The 26,801-nt window shown below is 43.2% G+C and overlaps 1 protein-coding gene across 1 annotated transcript; it reads right to left on the bottom strand.

Moving 5' to 3' along the window:
* Positions 1-4,503: 4,503 nt before the first annotated feature.
* LOC145796351 (uncharacterized) lies at positions 4,504-26,662 on the bottom strand. The gene is made up of 5 exons (XM_082881436.1): positions 26,148-26,662; positions 25,563-25,697; positions 25,144-25,463; positions 24,404-24,801; positions 4,504-4,896 (listed from the first exon to the last, which is right to left on the bottom strand). The coding sequence occupies exons 1-5, from the start codon at positions 26,660-26,662 to the stop codon at positions 4,504-4,506; spliced, it is 1,761 nt and encodes a 586-aa protein (XP_082737562.1).
* Positions 26,663-26,801: the final 139 nt, after the last annotated feature.

Consider the following 26,801-nt stretch of genomic DNA (forward strand, 5'->3'; position numbering starts at 1 on the left):
TTGCAGGAAGCCCATAGTTCCAGATTTGCCGTTCATCCAGGAAATACCAAGATGTACCAAGATGTGAAGCAAACTTTTTGATGGTCGAATATGAAAAGAGAAATAGCTGAGTTTGTATCACAGTGTTTGCATTGTTAACAAGTGAACATAGAACATCAAAGACCAGCCGAACTTCTTCAACCTTTGTCGATTCCTTAGTGGAAATAGGAACACATCTCCATAGATTTTTTTGTAAGTTTGCCGAGGACGCAAAAAGGTATGGATTCAATTTGGGTTATAGTTGGCAGATTAACTAAGTCAGCACACTTTCTGCCTGTTAGGACTACATTTAATACCGACCAACTTGCTTTGTTGTATATGAATGAGATTGTTAGACTGTGTTGGGTTATTTCTATTGGGCTTTAGCTCACCCTATGTGGGAAAAATATTTCAGGTGCTGGTGATATGCTTCCACCAAGGCAATAATTTGGGAGGAATTTGAGCAAGGGCTTCTTTTTATGTATTTGTCATACTTATTTTTATACAAGCCAAGGGCTTTAATTGTGTTGGATCTAATCTATTTTTGTTGTAACCAAGTATTGACTTGAAAAGCTGTAAGCCATGAGGGCATTTCTTATCTGTTCAACTTCCATTCTATTTCTGTATTTTACAACATATGCTATTGATTCAGGGCCCAACTTGTGAATGTCTACCCGCATAAGTTATTCTTTTGTAAACTAAATTAGACTTAATGGAAGATAATTACTTTATCATTGTTGTCACTTGTTGATATTATGGATGGGTTGTTGTATTTATTTCGGGGCATTACACCCACCGTGTCATTACCGCCATGTTGGCAACAAGAGAAAAAGAGAAGAACAAGGATGAAGAAAATGAAGGAGGGGGATAAGGAGCCCTTACTAGAAAATAATTCTTCACATTTGCAGATCAACACAAAGATTTAAAGACAAATCCAGTAAAATTTTTTTATAATTGACACATTCAATAATAAATTTATCACTATCTGTTTGTTAAAAATTAAAAAAATAAAATCTCGTCTTCATAATCACAAATCTAATTAAGATTCAAAGAAATACTTAGTGATAAATTTATCACTGACTATTAGTAAAAAAATTACAAAAAGAAAATCTTATCATCATCATCACAAATTAACACAAGATTCAAAGAGATATTCAGCAATAAATTTAGCAGTGATAAACACATTCACTGATAAATTTTTCCCTACTTGTTTTTAAAATATTGTCAAAAAAAAAAAAAAAATCTCATCATCGTCGTTACAAATCAACACAAGATTCAAATAAATATATCAATGATACATTTATCACTGATACAACAGATTTGGTTTAAGAGAAATAAAAAGAGAGAGAGGAAGTGAGGAAGACGGAGGTGACAAATATAACATGGACAAAAATCAGTTATAAAGTTATCATTGTATTAATATCAAAATTCCAGCAGCAGTAGTCCACAACATATTAAACAAATCAGTGATAAATTTATCACTCATTAAGTGATAAATTTATCAGATTAGTTCAATATGTTTTACAAACGTAGATCTTCACCAATACACTGTAGAAAGAGTCTCGATCTCACCGGCGACCATGTAAAGTACAAAATTGGCGCTGACGATGGTAGATCGGCATTGAAAACAACTAGATTTCAAACCATAGGTGAAGTTTGACGTTGAAGATGGTGGATCGATGATTGAAGAAGAACGACGGTGATGGTAGATGAAGGATGCAGGATGGAGAAAAAGCAACGGTAATGGCAAATAGGAAGGAAGACGACAATATTAGGCTAGTGAGTCAAATGGTTGAGAAATGGTGAAGTATAGATCGGCGATGGTGGAGATGGTTGGTAAACAATGGTGGTGGTAGTGGCCGGTGAAGGTGGTGGTGGTGATCGGTGGAGGTGGTGGCGGTTAGTGACGGATGACGATGGTGGTTGTAGGTGGATGGCCATGGCCATAGCTACAATGGTGGTATTTTCTAGAGAGAGAGAGAGAGAGAGAAAGAGATGAGAAAGAAGAGTTTTGGAAAAATTGATCAAGAGTAAACTTAATACAAATTGAAAAAATTAATGAGTAATAAATATTATAAACAATTAAAGATTTAGAAAGTGTTTGAGATAGCAGGGGCAAAATTGGGATAAAATAATATAATAAGACTTCTTGGGGAGCATCTATTTACACACACCATTCTCTCTCTATACACATGCTTCACACATAATTTTCCAACACACTCTCTCATTAAGTGTGTGGGAAGAGGGGATATGGTGTGTGCATATAGAAGCTCCCGACTTCTTGGTGAATGAGATAGAAACTTAAGACTTAATGGGTAATAGATTCAATTATTGGGACCAACTGATAAAAATCCCTTTTGTTTATCCTACCTTGACTATTTAACTGTGGTGGGCCTCATATGACATGTCACATTGAACTCCTCATAGGTTAGTCAATTATATCAACAATAATTGAGACCCCTTTTTTTGGAGACTCTCACAATTCCTTTTGAATCTCAACTATTGATGGCGTGGACTCCACATATACATGAGTGAGTCTCACATATACATCAATGATTGAGATCTAAAGATGGTTGTCGGGTCTTCAGAAAAAGAGGGTCCCAAGTATTTTTCCAATTATACATCCATCCATCAATTAATAATAATATAGTGAGTTTATAAAATTCTGGAGAGTTTAAATTCGATGGGATTTATGTATAGGGTGGAGAACCTGAGTTGATGACAGCAGCAAAGATGGTCCTCCATGATTGGCAGAGAGGAGGTAGGAGACCACCATTCTTGTTTGTTTCTCCACCACAGGAAGAAGATAACTCTTCAGAGAAAGGAACCCAATGAACATGATGACGTGTAGATAAAGACATGGCTGTTGATGACCATCAGACCAGACCTCTGCAGCTAGAAGTGCCTTTGCAAATGTCATTTCATCCCAGCACCAAAAAAACACGGTCCTGCTCATAATAATTTTTGAGAAAAATTATATTTAAGTGGTACTTTAAAAAAAATTAGAGATTGATGAAAAAATATATGACTTTTATTTTATTGTTGTTGTTGCAAAGTTCATCATTAATGCGATTTTTTTTTTTTAAATTTACACTATGTTTTCTCATAATTTTTTTACCAAGAAATTTAAGGAAAAAGGCATTTCATGTGCATGCGAGATTGCAAAATGTAACTCTTAGATAAGTTATAATATGAGATTTAAGAGACACTAAGAAATCATGATATTTGATGATTGGTTTAAAACATGAGACACATGATATTCTATAAGCACTAAATAATTTTTAAAACGTAAAAGGCTAGAAACATAGCATAAACATCCAACCACTAACATAATCAAGCTATTGCACGGATAAATATTATATCTAAATTACAATAAACAAGGATAGTTATCAGGCAATCATTTTTTAAACACTAACTAAATAAATAAATAAAATAAAATAATTCACACAGTATTATGCGTTAAGTAAAAATGAGATTGGTAAAATTATTGTCCAGACTTTTGGTGCAAAATTCTGTAATAAAGAAGAAAATGATTGTCACACCTAAAATTCGGACAATTAAATATTACATTAGAACTAAACCCTAATTAATATTCCATCATCCAAATCCTAGGGGTAAAACAAAAAACTAAACGCCAACCAAATCATCCACCATAATTTCATAACTAAACAATACCTCCAACATTAAAGTAACAATAAATAGTCAAAACAACTTAAATAAAGTACAGTTACAAATCATGCTAAATTATTCCAATATTAAAGTCATTAAAAAAATAAATAAATATATAAACTAATATCAAATAAATATAAATAAATAAATAAATAAAAACAGCGAATTAAACATAAATCAAGGAAAGTAAAGTTTGTACTCACAATATTTTTTTAAAGATCAAAGAATTACTTGAACAATTAATAAAGCCACAAAAATAAAATCCTAATCTTTTTTATTCTTTTTCCACACCTTCTTCCGCCGTCCCTCTTGAATCCACATTTCAACTCTCTCCCTCTCTCTCCCCCGTGGTTGCTCTCTTCTCCCGTGACTGCTCTCTTGCAAATTCACTTTTCTTTTTTATGATTCCCTAATCCATATTCTAACCTAATTCACTTTATATAATATTATATTAAAACCTAATCCTATTCTAATTTAATAAACTATTATAATATATTATATTATATATAAATATAAATATAAGATTAAATATATATATATATATAACACCTTTTTTTATAACAAATATAAATATATATATATATATATTTAGATTAATTATATATAATTAAATAACACATTAAATTAATTAATCACCACATTAAATTTATTAAATATCACATTAAATTTTCATGTGACTACACAATTAATAAAGAACAAAATAAAATAAGATAATAATAACCATAATAATAAAAAATTATAATTCATGAAAATTAGGGTCGCTACAATATACACACCTCAAAAGAATCTCGTCTCGAGATTCGATAGAACGGAGTATTAAACAAAAAATTTCGGGTGCATACGCCGAACTTTCTCTTCTAATTCCCAGGTGATATCGTTCTCATCCTCGCTCCACTGCACTTTCACCAAGTTCACTTTCTTGTGCCGCAACTGCTTTACATCTCGATCTAGAATAGTAACTGGTCGCACCACATACATTAGATCATCACTAATCTCCAACACCTCTGGTGATACTACTTGGGAAGGGTCATGTTCACACTTCCGCAATAAAGATACATGGAACACATTGTGAATCATAGCTGAGGCAGGTGGTAGAGCTAATTTGTAAGTCATATTACCAATCCTCTCAGTGATCTCATATGGTCCCACAAATCTAGGTGCCAACTTTCCCCTCTTTCTGAACCACATGATACCCTTCATCGGCGAGACCTTCAAAAACACGAAATCTCTAACATTCAACTCAATCCCCTTTCGTTTTCTATCAGCGTAACTCTTCTGACGGCTTTGTGCAGTCTTAATACGTTCCCCGAATAATGTTTATCTTCTCCATGGTCTCTCTCATCAACTCTGGCCCCAACAACGGCGCATCACCTACCTCCATCCAACAAGCAGGTGATTGACATGGCCTCCCATACAAAGCCTCAAAAGGGGCCATCCCGATACTGGAGTGATGGCTATTATTATAAGCAAACTCCACCAATGGCAAGTGTTCTTCCCAACTACCACCAAGATCAAGGACACAAGCTCTCAACATATCTTCCAAGATTTGATTTACCCGCTCAGTTTGCCTATCTATCTGAGGATGGTAAGTCGTGCTCAAGTCTAACCTAGCACCCAAAGCATGCTGAAAACTCTCCCAAAACTTTGCCACAAACAACGGATCACGATCCGAAACTATAGAAACTGGTGCGCCATGAAGTCGCACCACCTCTCGAATATACAACCTAGCCAGTTTATTGCAGTTCGATGAACATTGATAGGAATAAAATGAGCAGACTTGGTGAGTCGATCCACTATGACCCAAATAGATTCATTGCCTCGCTTAGACCGCGGCAATCCATCCACGAAGTCCATCGAGATGTACTCCCATTTCCAAGTAGGAATCTCAAGAGGCTGCAAAAGTCCAAACGGTCGTTGGTGTTCTGCCTTAACCTGTTGGCACACATAACATCGAGAAACATACTCTCCTACGTCTTTCTTCATACCTTCCCATCAAAACGTCCTCTTTAGGTCATGATACATCTTAGTCCCACCAGGGTGAATGGTATATCGGGACCTATGGGCATCATCCATAATCTCTTTCCTCAATTCAACAATGTTAGGGACACACAACATGCCTTTGAATCGCAATCCCCCATCTGAGTCCATAGACCAATCAGTAGGACAATCATCGATCAAATCCACTATAAGATCATCGAGCTTGTTGACGAGAAACCCATCTAAATTTTGCATCTGACGAACTTTACCCAGTAATGTCGGCTGCAGGGTCAAACTACCTGTAGACGCGCCAGTGGGCCTCATGCTACAGTTCGGACTCTCGATTTGTGTCCCGATTCTTAATCTGAACCAAAGAGTCCAAATCTGGCAAATCGTTTTGAGAAACAGATTTTTGAAAAAGTAGTGCCAAATATGGACTGCTTTGCCAGATACAGAGTCGCCACCTAAATATTTTTTATGGGAGAATTTAGGAAACCCTGACTCGGTGCCGAAGGCCACATGTCCGTCATCACCGAAGTTGTCTCGGCTCGGGAGCTTGGGTACGATCGGGGAAGGTCAGCTATGAGCACCCCCTTTCGCCCGGTCCGAAGACCGGCCTCTACTAACCGTGATATCCGTTTTTGAAAACTTTATGTGTTCTTAAACCAATTGTTAGCCTAGAATTACTATGTTATGCGCGTAGCAAACAAGTATAGACTAGATTGCCTAATTTGGGAATAAACATTGCATATCCGTTTGCTTTGGAAATACTTTGGATTTTGCTACTCGCAAGTAGGCTAAAACACGGATTTCAATGAGTTTTTCCAACTCAAACAATCCAACCTTCACCCACAGGCATTCAAACAGTTTAACACATAAGCATTTAGCCGCATGGCAAGTATACTGTCATGTTAACATTCACACACATGCGAGATGCTAAAGCATAAATACTTACATCGTACTCCGTGCCAAAACAATAAACTAGTTAGCAAACATGCGTGTCCTGGTTTATGTTAAAAATGGCTAATGCATCACATGCAAAAATGCAATCTAGGCAGGCTCGGCTAACCCTAAACATGGCATATGAAATGTGATCAACTATCACATATTCAATTTTTGAATTGAAGTACAAATGCAGTTAGCGTGATGTACCGAGCCTAATGCATGCAATACAAATGCATGGATGCACACATGCATAGCATAAGGTATGCTAATTTAAACGTGCCCTAATCTACCACCGTAAGCAGGTAAATAAAAGGGAAGAAAGAAATAGGGATTGGAAGACATACCCACACTCACACACACTTATTACAGATTTGCCCTCGCTCGGAGGGACCAAATAAATATTACAAATCAATTAACTACGCAAGCTAATTAATAATTACAAATTAATTAATTTAATTAAAAAATTAAATTAAACTAAGAAAACAGATAAATCGCCTCGGGAAACGCGCCGCCATGCATAGGCTGCCTCTGTTTTCCTTCTTTCACTCCTCTGGAGGCTGTCAAAACCTCAGGGCTGCATCTCTGGACACTGGGGAGTGTCACCGGCTGAGTGGAATTACCACCGGCAGTGGTGTGTGGCCATCGGCACAAAATGAAGCTGTCGGCAGAGGAATTGTTGCCGGTCGGCATCTTACACTGCCGGTCGGCAGAGTGTTCCTGCAGAATCTGCAAATGACAGCAACAGAGGGCAAGGCAAAGCATGGCAGCACAATTCAAGGCATATATGCACCAACCATGTCCCTTATCATGGTAATAACTCAAAGGGGCATGTGCCTCGATTCTCGGACCACCAATCACGCATTTCCATGCATGATGGCCCAAAGAAGCAAGTATGCAACTTTGATTTCAAATGCAATGCAAACCAATCAAACCAAACAAGGCCCAATTCCTATCATCAAGTCAAGGAACAAGGCATGCATACAAGATGCAATGCAACCTAAGCATACAAGCTAAGGATGCAACATGGCATGGGCGTAAGCTTATGCAAGCATACAGGCATACCTATGGTAATGCAAATAGATGAAAAGATGGACTTAAACATGAATTAGGCAGCTCTAAATAGGCCTAAAACAGTAGCCAAAATGCTATAATGAAGGACCAAATATATGCACACATGCACCTAATTGAAGGCCAACACTTAAGCACAAATTGCACAACCCTCAAACACATTTGAAAAGGGGAATCATGGACTAATTAGCATGCAACATAAGCATTGAAAACATGTCATAAAATGATGCCAAATCATGTTTAAACAAGACAAGCAAATGCATGCAAGCATGGTCCAAATACTTGAGGCAAGTCATGAAGCTTTGAAGCATGTTTATCACAACAAACATGGCATGCATTAACCAACTAAAAACAGGTTTTTAGCACATAACATAAGGCCCAAAAGACCACTTAGATGGCATCTAAATGGCTCAAAAACAAAGGCATGCACAAGTGCTAAACCAAGGAGCATGCAACACATGCTTCCAAAGCATCAAAGGGGCATGCAAGGCAATCAAGCAAGCATGAAAATGGGACTGAAATAGCTTATAGGGTGGCCCCAAATCACCAAAACAATGCAAAGATGCCATGCTATACATTCATATACTCAAGGCCAACGAGCCTAAATACAAAGGAGCTATATGATGCATGCCAAATTTGACCCAAACAACCTAGGACATACCTAGAACATGGCAAAACATGCACAAAATCTTCACAAGACTAAGCCTAAAACATGCTCCAACAAAGGCTAACAACCTAAGACATGTTAAGGCATAACAAGGCATTACAAGGCAACTATGCTAAGCATGCATGGAGTACCAAAACCAACTTAAAATCATGTTATATTATGGATATATAAGCATGAAAAACAGCCTAAACATGCTCAACACACACTCAAGCATAGGCTCTCTTTAGAGACCAAAATATGCCCTTTTCAAGGACAACAAGGAGAGGGGGTGGCCCTCTCCTTCTTGAGACTTCAAGGCATCATCTTCACCAATGAAATCCCTCAAGATTTCAGTGGTGAAGAGACCCCAACACCAAACTCCCGGAGCTAGCACAAAAGGGCACAAAATGAGGCCTTTCAAGGCCTAAGGGGGGTCAACCACCCTCAAACAATAAAACACTCTTAATAAACAATAAAGAGGGTCTAAAAACAGAACTTTTTTATGTTATACAATAAGCACAAAAACAGCTCTAAGATAGGTAGAAAATCAATGCAAAAATGGGGAATATAAAGTCAAAATTGTTACCCTTGAAGACCTTCTTCACAAATGGTGGACCAGCTGGTTCTTCAAGCTCAAAACCACTCAAGAACACCAAGAACAACCCTTTAGAACCTCAGTAGCTAAAGGAAGGTGAAACACTATGTGTTTGTGTGCAATAGTAAGACACAAACACACTAAAACACACACAAGAGGGAAAAAGAGAGAGATAAGGTGTAACAAACCCTAACCCTAGATCTCAAACCCTAACAATGGCTGTGTAAGCTCTCAAAATATCTCAAAATGTCTAACCTCTCAGCCAAGAGCTCTCTCTCTCTATATGGCACTTCTTGTCTTGTAAAGCTTACAAGACAAGCCTCTTAAGAGGGAGATCCCTCCATACATATGGAGGGGAGCAAAAGCAAGACAGTTGTCTTAAAATATCTGCTAAAGCAGATGCACAGTAATCGGCCGGCCAAAAATTCCATCTTGGACAAAAGGAGTGCCGGCCGGCACTAAAAAGTGCTGACCGGCAACAAATAGTGCCGGCCGGCAATATACATTGCCGGTGGCAGCAAAAACCAGCCGGTGGCCTCTAGCCACTGCCGGTGGTGGGTGGGGATGGTCTACGAGCCCTACCCTGCCTCTCAAAGGCAAAACACAAGTGTTTGGTGTGAAACCAGACACTAAACAGTCAAGTTCGGAGATCCTGAGGCAAGGCACGCGAGCCGAGGCCTCCGGGGACTTCAAACGAACACAAACATGGATGATCACCGAGTGTTCCAACGGTGACGTCCAAGTCTTGAGGACGGTAAAAAATGGGGTGCCTACAGTTGCCCCTCTTTGACAGAACTCGAAAGTCATAACAATGACGGGAGTGAATGTCAAAGCCCAGAGACGACCCATTTTTGACGAGGCCGAAGACTTAGACAAACATGCAAGACAAACAAGATATGCACCCGAAGGCAGGGGCAAAATGCAAGACAATGCAGAGAGCCGGACATAACTTATGATCATGCAAAGAAAGCTGTAACGAAGCATACATGCGACAGTTCTAAGCTAGCATACACCGAACTACACTACAATGCAGAAATGATGTAAGAGAATTATGCAATTCTCAATACGTCTCACTCGGGAGATACAATTCCTGTGCGGCTCGTCTGGTTGCACCAGCCTCAAATGAACCGTACATACAATATCGTGCCTGAAAAGAAAACAAACTTAACAGGTACAATATCGTTAGCAACATGCATAACAATGCGAATGTGGATGCAAAACGAAATGCAATATATACAAAGCAATGTATAAACAATGCAAATGAAGATGCAATGTAATTGAAATAATACAAACTACATGCAAAGCATTTGAATCATGATCCAATCATGAGCGGTTCGAAACCACACCTATGTCAAATAGATTGATGGAGATAACAAGTCTGTCTACCACAGAACGGTCAACTGAACTGTGAGCATTGTAGACAGGCGCAAGAACAAGTATTGGGTGGAATTGACATAAGTGAGGAAACGACCCGCTGGAGAAAGGACTACGATCCTAATGCCGGATGCAAAAATTACACTACAATGTAATATATGTGGATATGCTAGGAAGATGGCAATGGATATGGCACGCAAGCCAAACCAAATCTTGCCTAGGAAAGGTATGTACGCATACAGGCCATGTGTAACACAGAAAAGGTGCCGCAACCCTCAACCAACATATCAGCGTGGAATCGGCGCGATACACATGCAGAACTGTGTTTTAACATGAAAAGTAAGGGCACATACCGGACCAAGCTCAACCTGGAAAGGCGCAAGCCATAGGCGGTAGGCGATGCAATGAATGCATGCAATCTACAATGCAATATCTACAAATATGCAATGGAGTGGATATGGATACAATGGATATGGCACGCAAGCCAAACCAAATCTTGCCTAGGAAAGGCATGTACACATACGAGCCATGTGTAACACAGAAAAGGTGCCACAACCCTCAACCAACATATCAGCGTGGAATCGGCGCGATACACATGCGGAACTGTGTTTTAACATGAAAAGTAAGGGCACATACCGAACCAAGCTCAACCTGGAAAGGCGCAAGCCATAGGCGGAAAGCGATGCAGTGAATGCATGCAATCTACAATGCAATATCTACAAATATGCAATGGAACGGATATTTACAAATATGCATGACAATACAGTACGATGCGACTACTGGGAAAAATGCAATGGATGCATGCAAGCTACAATGCAAATGCATGACAATGCACTATGATTGTTTTTTTTTGTTTTGTGTGTTTTTTGAGATGTACATGATGCAAGTGCGGCACGCGTGCCGTACGGAATGTAAGATGATACAAATGAGACACGTATGCCTCATAAGATGCGAAAAAGATTTTGACAATTGGACTTATATGCTACGCGAAGCCGGTTTGTGTTCAAAACAATGCAATGCACTAACAAGTACAAGTGAGGTGCGCAAGATAGCGCGATAGGATGCATGTAAGATGCAAGTGAGGTGCACAAAACAGTGCGATGCGCAAAACAACGCGATTGAAATACAATGCACAAAACAGTGCGATGCGCAAAACAGCGCGATTGAAATACAATGCACAAAACAGTGCGATGCGCAAAACAGCGCGATTGAAATACAATGCACAAAACAGTGCGATGCGCAAAACAACGCGATGGAAATACAATGCACAAAACAGTGCAACAATTCGAATTGCACAAAACAGTGCGACAAATATGCGATATACATGGGGCAACTTTTGGACCTTATAAAAGTCAAAAGGATACGAAAAGGATACACCTTGTATGGGTTGGAGTGCTACGCACGGCAGATGCAGTCCGAAGTCAGAACGGAGGCCGGTTGAGCAACGAAGATGCTCTTTCTTGCACTTTCTTGAGCTATGAAGACCAAAAACTCCTCATATGGCCTAAACAAGGCTGTGGGAACACCACCGGCCGGGAGGGGAGGCCACCGGCTGTCCACCGGCTGAAAAATAATTCCATCGGCACAAAAAAGTGCCGGCCGGCACAAAACATTGCCGACCGGCAAACAGTTGCTGAATCGGGGCAGTTTCGACTTTTCACTTCGGGTGTTTTAAAATAGGGTTTCAAAACCCTATTCCTCACTTCTCCACCGCCGAAAACTCTTGCCCTCTCTCTCTAGAGTGTTTTGCTTTCATTTTCCGTCCGTTTCTTCGCGTTCTACGCCCATTTCGTCGTCGGATTCGCGATTTCCTTCGCGTTTCGGACATTTTCAACCGATCACATTTTTGTTTCGGTGCCTCGTTTGGCGTTCCCACCTTTTCGGGGTTTGTTCCCCTTGTTTTCCTCTTCATTTTTGTGCCTTTTCACATTCCGGCCTTTCCGGCCATTCCCGACCCTCTCGGGAGTCGACTTTTCGGTTGACTCTTCGTATTCTGGCCCGGTTTTCCTTCCTCCGGCCATTTTCTCATCATTTCTGATATGGAGAACGATATTCCACGTGGCGGGACTCCCCCGGACCACGAGATGGATCCCGGGGTCGAGCTCCTACCATTGAGCGAGCGCCCGTTCGACCCGGCGACCTACCGACGGGCGATCCATGTTCTGCCCCCCGACGGCCTGCGTCAGTTCCGGAGCTTCGAGAGGCACGTGGCGCCTGAGCTACTACTGCGTGAGCCTACCTCCCACCTTTCATTCGGCACTTCTGAGGTAATTCTTTGACTTCTGCTTTACTTTTCGCAATGTAGGATACAAAAACTGTCATAGCTAGTTGTATTCTTTAACTGCTGAAAACTGATATGCTGTAGACTGTAGTTGACTGTAAACATACATACAACTGATATCTGCTTGAGACTGACACATGCACACACACTGCACTAGCTCTGAATTACTCAAACACACTACACTTGCTGTAGTTCACTGCATACACACTGGCACCCAGTATTCGTTTGAATCTGTTAGATTTGCACACATGCTATATCTGTTCTGAAACACCCAAACACGCTGACACATCGCACGTATTTCACTGCAAGCACACCGACACCCGGTATTTGCCTGAATCTGTCAAACTTGCACACATGCTTTATCTACTTTTTCAAAACTGCATTTTGAATGTTGTCTTGCAATTGTTACTTTCTGTTTACAGGAGGGTTCCCATACCATCCGTGGGTATGGGAATACTGGTGCTCGGGAGTGGTACGGTGAGCTCCCTGATGCAGTCCGGCGCATCGTGGATCGAGCGGGTTTCGGCGCCTTCTGCCGAGGACTCTCTAGGCTCTCCACTTGTGGGCCTCTCCTTGCCGCTCTGGCGGAGAGGTGGTGGGACACCACCGATTCTTTTTATTTTTCCACTATAGGGGACATGACGATGACCCCTTACGATTTCTCGATGCTCACTGGCATCGGGGTAGGGGGGGATCCTATCCCATTTGACATCGACATGGATGAGTGGACCGCCGCTCAGGTCCATCTTCTGGGGGAGGCGCCACCCCTAGCTCGCCCAGGTTTCGTTCGATACTCTTGGTTTGAGGTCCAGTTTCGAGTCCAGCCCGTGTTGGAGGAGGAGGCGGAGATGACCCCGGAGGACGTGGAGAGGTATGCTCGCGGCTTCCTCATGTTCCTGTTCGGGACTACCATCTTCGCCGATCGGGCAAACACTGTGCCTCTTTGTCTTCTCAGCGCACTGGTGGACGTCCGGGACATTCTGCACTATGATTGGGGCGGCGCCGCTCTGTCCACCCTCTACGGGTACATGAGCTCGGCGTCTCGCAGCAGCGGCCAGCTACTCGGAGGCTACTAGCGGGCTTGGGAGGTACACTTCTTCTCCGCTTTTCATTTCTACCCTATACTTTCTGTATTCTGTACACTGCACACACTGTAGTCTGCTTTACACTTGCTGTATACTGTACACCCGGCACACACATACATTCTGCTTTACACTGACTGTACACTGCTCACACTGTACACTGCACACAATACACTGCACAACACACGGCTCTGCCATTTCTGCTTTATTCTGCATTCTGCCTCAACTGATAAATGCACTGGTATTTATCTCGCAGTTGTGGGTTTACGCCTACTTCCCTAGGCTCGCCCCTGTGCCAGTTGCAGAGACTCCTCTGGCCGTCCCCTTCTCGAGTCGCTTCGACGGGAGATGCACCCGGCGACCACGGGAGACATTCGGCTTCTTCCGCCGATACTTCGACACCATTACCCCTGCCGAGGTATGTTTTACTTACAGTTCATTTAAGCTTCGCTTTTTTTCACTGTATATTTTCAAAACAGTAGATAACAAACTGTCTGTCACTTTCAGATCACATGGCGGCCGTGGGCTCCCTTTCCGGCGGTGATGCAGGATCGGTTCACTGGTGCGGAGGAGACCTCACGTTTCCGGATCATGCTTGAGGGCCCGGTCTGTCGGGCTTGGTACCTGGGGGAGCGTTTCCTACGCCAGACCCTGGGGTTACCTGAGCAGATAGTCCCGGTTCACCCCCCTGCAGAGATGAGGGAGACCGAGGGGCTCACGACTAAGCAGATGGACGACTACACCATCGGCTGGGAGGAGGCCGGCTTCAGAGGCACCAGAGACTATCGGGAGTACGTGCAGACGTACCTGATGCGACCTCTGAGTGGTGGCCGTCGAGCAGAGGGGGCCAAGCCTGTGGCATCGGCGGCTGGGGCCGGAGCGGGAGTTGGAGTAGGGGCTGCGAGGAGGGCCCGAGTCCGTGGTAGGGGCGGAGCGCAGGGAGGACGGGGAGCTGGCTGGCCTGCCCTTCCCGCTGTACTGACTTTCCAGGGGCAGGGTGGGTCGACCTACCAGATCCCCTTCGCCCCTCCACCGGCTGGTCACGAGTTCATCGATGTCCCCGACTTACCTCCGGTATATATTACTGCATTTTTGTACAGTTATTCATTTCAGTTTACTTGATATTCCACAGAATATTGATGCATCTGATACTTTTGCAGGCTTCTTCTGGGTACACCCATTAGTCGTTGGCGATGAATGCCTTGATGATGGGGATGCTCCAGCAGACATTTGATCTCCTAGCCCTCTACAGCATACCGGTATGTCCTTCTAACACTGGCCTCAAACCATTCATACACTGATTCACATAATCTGATGCACGGCACAACACCTGATACACTGATCTCACAGTATCTGAACACTGCATACACTGCATTCTGCACCGTTAAACTGCCCACGGCATTCATACACTGTACTCACACACTGCATTCTGCACTGATAGACTGCTCACGGCATTCTCACACTGTACTCATACACTGCATTCTGCACTGATAGACTGTCTACAGTATACTGATGCATTTCCCTTTTGTGTACTTTTTCAGCCTCCTTTCCAGATTCCCATGGCAGAGGTGCTCCAGCTGGGCCTTCTGTCCCTGCCCGGGGGAGAGATGAGGAGGGCTGGATATTTCCCCGTACCAGGGGAGGGCGTACCCATGTCGGGAGTAGCTCGCGAGCTCCAGTCCCAGACGACGATGATGACGAGGAGTAAGAGGCGGAGGCAGAGGCGGAGTCAGAGTCATCAGAGGAGGAGACCAGAGGCGGTTCTACTCGGGCTCTGACGACGATGCTGATGATGCTCCTGGACCTTCGTCCAGGAAGAGGACTAGGACGGACTGACGGCCCTTGGAGTTGCTTGACATGGATGCAGATTTTTGCTATCTTCTTCTTTTTGTACTTTTCCTCTTTTCTTTGGTAGTTAGATTACCTTGTACTGCCGCAGGCAGATTTTTGTTTCCAAAACTTGTACATTTGAAAAGATTATGAAATGAAACGGACTTTTTATCTGAAAAAGTGTTTACATTTACACATTTCATGCATTGCATCGCATCTCATCATGTTACACCTCAATGTAAATGAAATTGATTGGTTATCTGAAAATTGAACACTTGCACTTGTAATAATCAGATAATTAAACAGCCAACAGAAAAATAACCCAAGCAACCCACTGCTTGATTCTTGATACACGGCCCTTGTTCTGTTGGGGATTAATCTGCATACAGCCCATAACACAGCATTCGTTTCATTCTGCACACGGAAAATTCTGAACAAACGGCCCAATCTAACAGGACGGACCTCAAAGATGGAACCGGTTGGAGTCGAAACACGTTCAAATGTAGAGAATGGCACAGTATTCTGAGCGTAAATGATTTTTGAAATCGAATGAGGGTTTTTCAAACCGGGATATCGAGCCTACAACTGAACACAGCAGGGAGGACTCAAATATAAAGGTACACGACCTAACACAACGAGACACGCTCGGAAAAGACCTAAAACAAAGGTTGAGGTAAACAAAACCAAAGACACGACATACAGACGCGTTAGCGAAGATGGGGGACCTCGGACCACGAGGAGCCAGTTTCTCTAGGCATTGTTTCCCACCCTTTCTGATTTGTGATTCTCACATCACTCGACTCTCGAGCTCGGATTTTTTTTTCAAAACCCTTTTCTTCACTTTTCTCTCAACTTACACCTCTCTATTCTTCATTTTCTCATTTTTCATCCCTCCCCGAGGTGTTTAATGAATGAATAGGAAGTTGCGGGTTCATGCCCAATGCCGTTAGCTCACGGCTATTTCTTCTGACGGGTAGAGCGCTCTTCTGGCAAATACGTCGATGATGGGGGAAAGACAGAACGCCTAGCTCAACTGTGCCCCTAGTTCATCGTTTTAACCATTCTTTGTTTTTGCTTTCTACTAAAACAATTTTGATCAAAATGAGAGTCGGATTAACGTACTTGTTCGATTGTTGATTTGAAAAGCATGCGAGTCAGGCTGTAAGCACTGAAAATTTTCCTTTTTGGGTCCAAGACAATGGTCCAGTTTTGGAAAATGGAATAGTTTTCGAGAAAATAGTCAACCTCAGTAAAAAATTTTCAAAAACTATTTTTCAAACAGCTGATGCTCGACAAGCATGGAACTTACTCTTTGAGATGCGCAACCTCGGATCGGAGGCAATGGAAAATTGCCCCTGGTTTGAAGGGAGTGGGAGGCAACGGAAAGTTGCCCCTGGTTTGAATGGCGTCTCACGACGGCTCGTGGCAACGGAAAGTTGCCCCTTGTTTGGGATGGTGCCGCAGCAATCTGTAAACAGTCTTCATTGGCGATGGTCGAACTCTCAGACACAGAGATGACGAAGACGGTCACAACACATATATGGACACAATCACCTTGAAGGGTGTTGGCCACTGGACTTTGGGATGAAATCGAAACCATTGCATGGACTGAGACGCTATGAAAGCGTTGGGGGCTGGACTTCATGATGAAGTTGCCTACGTATCCCAAACATGGGAATCAAGCCTTACGTAGTTCCGGTTAAGGTACACTCGGGTATTTTAACCTTCACTTTTTTTTAGGCTCTCACTTTTGCCAAGGCGCCCAATGCGGGTTTTCGACCTTGCGAGCTTATTTTCATTTTCTATTTTTTTCCTTTCTTTTTTGCTCTTCCTTTTTTCTCTCTTCTTTTTTTCTTTTCATTTCTTTTCTTTTCTTCTTTTTTGTCTTTTTTGTCTTTTTCTCTTGCTCTAACTTTTGCCTGGGTCGCTCTTCCGGGTTTTCGGCCTAGCGAGCCTCTTAAAGGATAAAAGTGTAGCAAGTCCATGCCAAATGGTTTTTTGAATTGAAGCCCCTCTGTATCTAAGAGAACGGCTGTTGCAATGATTTATAGGAGAATCCATCCCGGTTACTCCACGAGCTTCTTCCGGCGAGATCTACTCCTTCTGATTCGGCTTTGGTGCCTCTTGCTCGAGGGCTGCTTCAAAACTGGCCATACAGACCTTTCATGGCGTTTGTCCGTTGAACTTTTTGAACGTTCTGAACGGGTTCAAAGTTGGAAAACAAATGGGTTGAATCTTGAGGCTGAGAGCGATCCTAGGCTGCGCGACCTCAAGAGGGATTCCACACAAGTCTTCACAGGGCCGCGCAAAACATTTGCTTTTGAAAGTTTTTAAGAAAGCGACAAATTGCTCGCGCCGAAGATAGTGTGGAACCAATCTGGATCAGGCCAGGATCCTTCTCAGTACTCACGCCGACAAGCATGATTTCATTCATAAGAAGGCTTAGCACGCCTCTCTTTCTCTCAAGATGATCAAAATTTTGCAAAACCCGAGGAATTCCTTCCTCTTCGTTTTTATCACCGTAGTGTTCAAAAGGTTTGTTTTTTGGAAAACTTAGGTTAATGCAATGAGTTTGGCACGCAGGGGAGCAGGCGAGATGTACTGTCAGCCCAATCAAATTCTCTGGCCCTTATCCTGAAAGCAAGCATGAAGTTGAGATAGCAACAGCTGTTTCACTCGGATTTGTTGGTGCAACTGGCCCCTCGGCGGAAACAGACTCAAAACAAAAACAAATAATAACAAAATGGCGTTCGGGACAACAACCCCAGAATCACCTAGTATTATATACAAAGGGGACTGACTCGATACAACAAGACAGACCCTTAAGCAAAAGACTGACTCAAGACAAAGAGACAGACTCAAAACAAAAGACTGACTCGATATCCAAGCCAGGATTTACAAAACTCGGTTTCACCGATGCTAAAAAATGAGTGCCAGACGCTACATCCAAAATATACCAAATGTCGCCCGCAGGCGGTTCACTTCACATACTCGCAGTATCTGAGCCCTCGAAATCCAACAACTGGGTGGTAATTGACTTGGCTGAGGTGGGTGGAAGGATAACTTTGTTATCGATCAAATCCTGCACTTCATGACGAAGGCGGGAACATCCATCGGTACTGTGACCAGACTGTTGGTGGTACGCGCAGTACAAGGTAGCATCATGCGTGGGAGGGAGATTCTTCGGGAGTGGCCGAGGCTCCAAAGGCTTAAGATGCCCATTCTTCGCCAATATTAGTAATGCCCTAGACAAAGGCATGTGGAGGTCGTGAAAGACCCTACGCCCTCGGGGCAGGTACTTTGAAGTTTGAGGATTCTTGCCAGATGCGCTAGCGAAAGGGTCGGCTGGCGCTGCCTTGGCTTTTTGACCCTTTCCCGGTGCAGGGTTGGGAACGACAGGAATTGTCTGGGCATGACGGGGCCCATCCCGATTTTCTACCTGGCTTGAACTGCCTTTGATCGGAGCGGGGAAAGCATCATCCACAGCTTTGATCACGATCGCAGATGTTTGTTGCTTGTTCATCCCTCTGGCTTTCAGAGCCTCGACTGCCCACATCAGTTGTTCAATAGGATCGGCGTCTACCTTTGCCTTGTCTTTTCCTCTGGCCTCAGCCTGATCAAGGGTCTGGGTCGGTGCTGGCATGTCGCGGCTATAGCTGGAAGCCACCTCTGGCTGGCTGAGCTCTATCACAATCCGCCCCAGTAGCGGGGGCTCCTACGGTACGAAATTCCCGGCATACGGTGCTGCTGGTGGTGAAGCCGACATTCCATAGGCCAGATCGGCCACGGACCTCTGGAGGTCACCTATCATTCCCACCAATTCAAAGGTGGTGGGCTCACGAGCCTGATATAACTAGGGAGCCCAAACCGGGTGCACAACGGGCGACCTGGGTGGATGTGACATATTGATGCTGGCCTCACTCTGCGGAGCGGTTCCCTGCTCCAATGCAGCCGTCATAACCACAATTTCTTCTGAATTTTGTGCCGTCATAAATCCTGCCTCAGCAAGGGGAGACACTGGCTATTCTGTATAAACTCTGCAACTCTCTGAACCTTGAAAGGAAAAACAGACAGCATTTCAGCCCAAACTGATCAAACACGGGTGTAGCCAAACAACTGTACCCTACTGCTGATCACTGTTCCCAGAAATCACTGTCCCCCAAAACTGAACCCGATACCCGCAGATAACTGATTCATAAACTGATACTGATGCCCTCAGGCCTACTACTCAGTCCTGCAAACTGACATGCACGTTCCTGTAGAGCCACACTCTGAAAGCACATAGCAAGTAAAGAGAGCCAAAACACCCCTATATTGGGGTAGGGTTTCCCTGTCCTATTTTGTCAGGAGCTAGGGTTTCACTATGTACGCAGCGGTTTCAAACAACCTAACATCGGGTAAGCAACCTGTCCTGACTTGGAATGGTCACTATAGATCCGAATATGCACTAGGTCGAATGGTTGAAAAGGGTGCCTCGGTAAAAACCGGGGTTTGTGTTCCCATGCTGTCAGAGCCCATAGCCGGTCAGCCTTATGGACATGCCTTGACAAGACAAGCCTCCGGCAAACTGTTCAGGAATGGCAGACGGCAAACACTCTGTTCCTAGGCGCACCAATGCACATGCAATGCAAAGAAACACATAAGTGAAATCAAAACAGGATATCATGAGTTCGAGTCAAGCTCTCTAAACTCCCCAGCAGAGTCGCCAGAAACTGTAGACGCGCCCGTGGGCCTCATGCTACAGTTCGGACTCTCGATTTGTGTCCCGATTCTTAATCTGAACTAAAGAGTCCAAATCTGGCAAATCGTTTTGAGAAACAAATTTTTGAAAAAGTAGTGCCAAACATGGACTGCTTTGCCAGATACAGAGTCGCCACCTAAATATTTTTTGTGGGAGAATTTAGGAAACCCTGACTCGGTGCCGAAGGCCACATGTCCGTCATCACCGGAGTTGTCTCGGCTCGGGAGCTTGGGTACGATCGGGGAAGGTCAGCTATGAGCACCCCCTTTCGCCCGGTCCGAAGACCGGCCTCTACTAACCGTGATATCCGTTTTTGAAAACTTTATGTGTTCTTAAACCAATTGTTAGCCTAGAATTACTATGTTATGCGCGCAGCAAACAAGTATAGACTAGATTGCCTAATTTGGGAATAAACATTGCATATCCGTTTGCTTTGGAAATACTTTGGATTTTGCTACTCGCAAGTAGGCTAAAACACGGATTTCAATGAGTTTTTCCAACTCAAACAATCCAACCTTCACCCATAGGCATTCAAACAGTTTAACACATAAGCATTTAGCCGCATGGCAAGCATACTGTCATGCTAACATTCACACACATGCGAGATGCTAAAGCATAAATACTTACATCGTACTCCGTGCCAAAACAATAAACTAGTTAGCAAACATGCGTGTCCTGGTTTATGTTAAAAATGGCTAATGCATCACATGCAAAAATGCAATCTAGGCAGGCTCGGCTAACCCTAAACATGGCATGTGAAATGTGATCAACTATCACATATTCAATTTTTGAATTGAAGTACAAATGCAGTTAGCGTGATGTACCGAGCCTAATGCATGCAATACAAATGCATGGATGCACACATGCATAGCATAAGGTATGCTAATTTAAACGTGCCCTAATCTACCACCGTAAGCAGGTAAATAAAAGGGAAGAAAGAAATGGGGATTGGAAGACATACCCACACTCACACACACTTATTACAGATTTGCCCTCGCTCGGAGGGACCAAATAAATATTACAAATCAATTAACTACGCAAGCTAATTAATAATTACAAATTAATTAATTTAATTAACAAATTAAATTAAACTAAGAAAACAGATAAATCGCCTCGGGAAACGCGCCGCCATGCATAGGCTGCCTCTGTTTTCCTTCTTTCACTCCTCTGGAGGCTGTCAAAACCTCAGGGCTGCATCTCTGGACACTGGGGAGTGTCACCGGCTGAGTGGAATTACCACCGGCAGTGGTGTGTGGCCATCGGCACAAAATGAAGCTGTCGGCAGAGGAATTGTTGCCGGTCGGCATCTTACACTGCCGGTCGGCAGAGTGTTCCTGCAGAATCTGCAAATGACAGCAACAGAGGGCAAGGCAAAGCATGGCAGCACAATTCAAGGCATATATGCACCAACCATGTCCCTTATCATGGTAATGACTCAAAGGGGCATGTGCCTCGATTCTCGGACCACCAATCACGCATTTCCATGCATGATGGCCCAAAGAAGCAAGTATGCAACTTTGATTTCAAATGCAATGCAAACCAATCAAACCAAACAAGGCCCAATTCCTATCATCAAGTCAAGGAACAAGGCATGCATACAAGATGCAATGCAACCTAAGCATACAAGCTAAGGATGCAACATGGCATGGGCGTAAGCTTATGCAAGCATATAGGCATACCTATGGTAATGCAAATAGATGAAAAGATGGACTTAAACATGAATTAGGCAGCTCTAAATAGGCCTAAAACAGTAGCCAAAATGCTATAATGAAGGACCAAATACATGCACACATGCACCTAATTGAAGGCCAACACTTAAGCACAAATTGCACAACCCTCAAACACATTTGAAAGGGGGAATCATGGACTAATTAGCATGCAACATAAGCATTGAAAACATGTCATAAAATGATGCCAAATCATGTTTAAACAAGACAAGCAAATGCATGCAAGCATGGTCCAAATACTTGAGGCAAGTCATGAAGCTTTGAAGCATGTTTATCACAACAAACATGGCATGCATTAACCAACTAAAAACAGGTTTTTAGCACATAACATAAGGCCCAAAAGACCACTTAGATGGCATCTAAATGGCTCAAAAACAAAGGCATGCACAAGTGCCAAACCAAGGAGCATGCAACACATGCTTCCAAAGCATCAAAGGGGCATGCAAGGCAATCAAGCAAGCATGAAAATGGGACTGAAATAGCTTATAGGGTGGCCCCAAATCACCAAAACAATGCAAAGATGCCATGCTATACATTCATATACTCAAGGCCAACGAGCCTAAATACAAAGGAGCTATATGATGCATGCCAAATTTGACCCAAACAACCTAGGACATACCTAGAACATGGCAAAACATGCACAAAATCTTCACAAGACTAAGCCTAAAACATGCTCCAACAAAGGCTAACAACCTAAGACATGTTAAGGCATAACAAGGCATTACAAGGCAACTATGCTAAGCATGCATGGAGTACCAAAACCAACTTAAAATCATGTTATATTATGGATATATAAGCATGAAAAACAGCCTAAACATGCTCAACACACACTCAAGCATAGGCTCTCTTTAGAGACCAAAATATGCCCTTTTCAAGGACAACAAGGAGAGGGGGTGGCCCTCTCCTTCTTGAGACTTCAAGGCATCATCTTCACCAATGAAATCCCTCAAGATTTCAGTGGTGAAGAGACCCCAACACCAAAATCCCGGAGCTAGCACAAAAGGGCACAAAATGAGGCCTTTCAAGGCCTAAGGGGGGTCAACCACCCTCAAACAATAAAACACTCTTAATAAACAATAAAGAGGGTCTAAAAACAGAACTTTTTTATGTTATACAATAAGCACAAAAACAGCTCTAAGATAGGTAGAAAATCAATGCAAAAATGGGGAATATAAAGTCAAAATTGTTACCCTTGAAGACCTTCTTCACAAATGGTGGACCGGCTGGTTCTTCAAGCTCAAAACCACTCAAGAACACCAAGAACAACCCTTTAGAACCTCAGTAGCTAAAGGAAGGTGAAACACTATGTGTTTGTGTGCAATAGTAAGACACAAACACACTAAAACACACACAAGAGGGAAAAAGAGAGAGATAAGGTGTAACAAACCCTAACCCTAGATCTCAAACCCTAACAATGGCTGTGTAAGCTCTCAAAATATCTCAAAATGTCTAACCTCTCAGCCAAGAGCTCTCTCTCTCTCTATATGGCACTTCTTGTCTTGTAAAGCTTACAAGACAAGCCTCTTAAGAGGGAGATCCCTCCATACACGTGTATGGAGGGGAGCAAAAGCAAGACAGCTGTCTTAAAATATCTGCTAAAGCAGATGCACCGTAATCGGCCGGCCAAAAATTCCATCTTGGCCAAAAGGAGTGCCGGCCGGTACTAAAAAGTGCTGACCGGCAACAAATAGTGCCGGCCGGTAATATACATTGCCGGTGGCAGCAAAAACCAGCCGGTGGCCTCTAGCCACTGCCGGTGGTGGGTGGGGATGGTCTATAAGCCCTACCCTGCCTCTCAAAGGCAAAACACAAGTGTTTGGTGTGAAACCAGACACTAAACAGTCAAGTTCGGAGATCCTGAGGCAAGGCACGCGAGCCGAGGCCTCCGGGGACTTCAAACGAACACAAACATGGATGATCACCGAGTGTTCCAACGGTGACGTCCAAGTCTTGAGGACGGTCAAAAATGGGGTGTCTACACTACCAATATATGCCCTTTCAGCACTCTCTATTGGTTGAATGCCATGCATCGAAATTAACTCCAAGGACTTCCATTCTTGAATCATCAAAGAAGCTATAATCCCATGTTGTTGACTAAGTGCATTAGCGACCACATTTCCTTTCCCCGGGTGATAAAGGATCTCAAAATCATAACTACTGACGAATTCAACCCACCTCTGTTGTCTTATGTTCAACTCTTTTTGAGAAAAGAGATATTTGAGGCTCTTGTGATCTGTGTACAACTTAAAGTGCTCCCCAAACAAGTAGTGTCGCCACACTTTCAACGCAAAAACAACTGCTGCCAACTCTAAGTCATGAGTAGGGTATCGTCTCTCATGAGGTTTTAATTGTCGAGAAGCATAAGATACAACCTTCTGATGCTGTATCAACACACATCCCAACCCAGTTCCACTCGCATCAGTAAACACTACTAACTTTTCCCCTTGTACCGATATAGTTAACACCAGAGCTGTAGTTAACCGCTGCTTTAACTCCTGGAAAGCTTTCTCACAATCATCTGTCCATACAAACTTCACATTCTTACGGGTCAACTTGGTCACGGGTACTGCAATAGTGGAAAACTTCTCTATAAATCTTCTATAATAACCAGCTAGTCCTAAAAAACTTCTCACCTCTGTAGGGTTCGTGGGCTGCTTCCATTCTTTGACCGTAACAACTTTCTCAGGATCTATTGTTATCTCTTGATTGGATACAACATGACCCAAAAATCGAACTTCTTTATTCCAAAAGTGACACTTATTGAACTTAGCGTATAACTGTTGCTCCCTCAAAATCTGCAATATAACTTCCAAGTGTTCTCTGTGTTCTTCTTTATTCACAAACTTATCTAGATACGGTTGAAAAATTCTGTTCATCAAGTCCATGAAATAGGCAAGAGCATTGGTCAAACCAAAAGGCATTACAGGAAATTCGTACAACCCATATTGGGTCCAAAAAGCAGTAAGCGGCATACTTTCCTCGGACACACCCATTTGATGGTAACCCGTTCTGAGATCAAACTAAGAGAACATGGCAGCCCCCTTCAACTGATCAAACAAGTCATCAATTCTAGGTAAGGGATAGTTGTTCTTGATAGTCACCTTGTTTAGCTCTCTGTAATCTATGCACATATGGAGAGTGCCATCTTTCTTGGAGAGAAAGATCGCAGGTGCTCCTCACGGGGAGTTACTTGAACAAATGAACCCTTTCTGAAGCATCTCTTCCAGCTGCTTTTTCATCTCCACAAGCTCCTTAGGCGCCGTTCTGTATGCCGCCTTAGAAATCGGTGCAGTTCCCGGCACTAGGTCAATGCGAAATTCTACTACCCGTTGGGGTGGAGCTCCAGGTATCGCTTGAAATACATCCTCAAACTCACGTACCACATCTACCTCACTAATATCCTGTTTAGGGATTTCTACCGAGCACAACAAACTCATCATCACCGACTCTTCTCCATCGCTAGAAGTGTGGGTAAGTCGTGGCATGCCGGGAATATCTATATTTACAGTCCTTCCAGCACAATCTAGAGTCACAAAGTGTTTTCGCAGCCAATCCATACCCAAAATAATTGTACACCCCTCAAACCCTACAACAATTACGTCTGCATACCGGACTCTACCCGCAAAATCAATCTCAAAATCTTTACACATCTCATAAAGAGTAACTGCCCCTTCTAAAGGGGTCTCAACACGAATAGGTTTAGACAAGAAAGTAGTTACAATACGTTCTCTTTCTACAAACTGTCTAGATATAAAAGAATGAGAGGCACCAGTATTAAAAAGTACTCTAATGGGTTCTTGAAAGAGATTAAAAGTACCTTGTACTTTGTCAATTCCTAGCATCACTGCAAATGCCCTGGCTGGAGCTGCCTGACCCTGTTGCGCCTGCTATCTCTGAGGGCAATCCTTGATTCCATGCCCCAACTGCTGACACCCAAAACACTTCCTATTGATCAGTTGAGGTGCTACTGGTCTGATAGGTGGGGGACCCTCTAACCGAGGTACGGGAGGACGATAACCCAACTGTGGCACTTGCTGCCGTTGTCCTTGATAACCTTATGGGCTCGGATGACCCTGTCTCTGAAAATAGTGCCCCTAGGGTTGGAAATTGCCCTGAGGCCGGAAATTACCCTGAGGTCTGAAATTTCCCTGACTACCCTCTTGCTGTGACCTCTGAAACTACTGACCCCTATGCCTTTGATCATAGGGTCGGTATCTGTTCCCATCCCGCTGTTGGAAGTGACTCCCTCTAGAAGTCTCTCCGACCTTGGCCTTCCCTTCTTTAAACTGTTTCTCATTTTCCTCATACTTCAGTGCCAAGTTAAGAACTCTGTCAAATGATTCAGTATCAAAGGGAATAAGGGACTTAGATAGGTAATGATTCAATCCCTTAATAAACTTCTCATTCTTCTTCTCCTGCGTGTCGACCAAGTAAGGGGCATAACGAGACAACTCATTAAACTTAGTGACATACTCAATCACTGTTCTACTCTCTTGAGTCAACTTAAAAAATTCATCACTCAGTTGAGACCGAATAGCAGCAGGAACAAACTTCAGGTCAAAACGAGTCTTGAAATTTGCCCAAGTCAAAGTCGTCAAATCTAGACCCTCATTCCATGAGTTCCACCAAAATAGGGTTGCTCCTTCAAGCTGATGTGTAGCCAACTCCTGTTTTTGAACCTCGGTGAGCAGCATACGACCAAACACCATCTCACATTTCTGAACCCAAGCGTCAGCTGCAATGGGTCCTCCATCTCTAGAGAATTTTTGACCTCCCAAGGAACCAAAGTCTTTGTTTCTCTTCGTAAAGGGATCTCCCTGCTGGCCTTGATTATTGTTCTGAATAACT

The sequence above is a fragment of the Camellia sinensis genome, chromosome 7 (genome assembly GCF_055761805.1).
Source record: "Camellia sinensis isolate YWXY chromosome 7, ASM5576180v1, whole genome shotgun sequence".
NCBI lineage: Eukaryota > Viridiplantae > Streptophyta > Magnoliopsida > Ericales > Theaceae > Camellia > Camellia sinensis.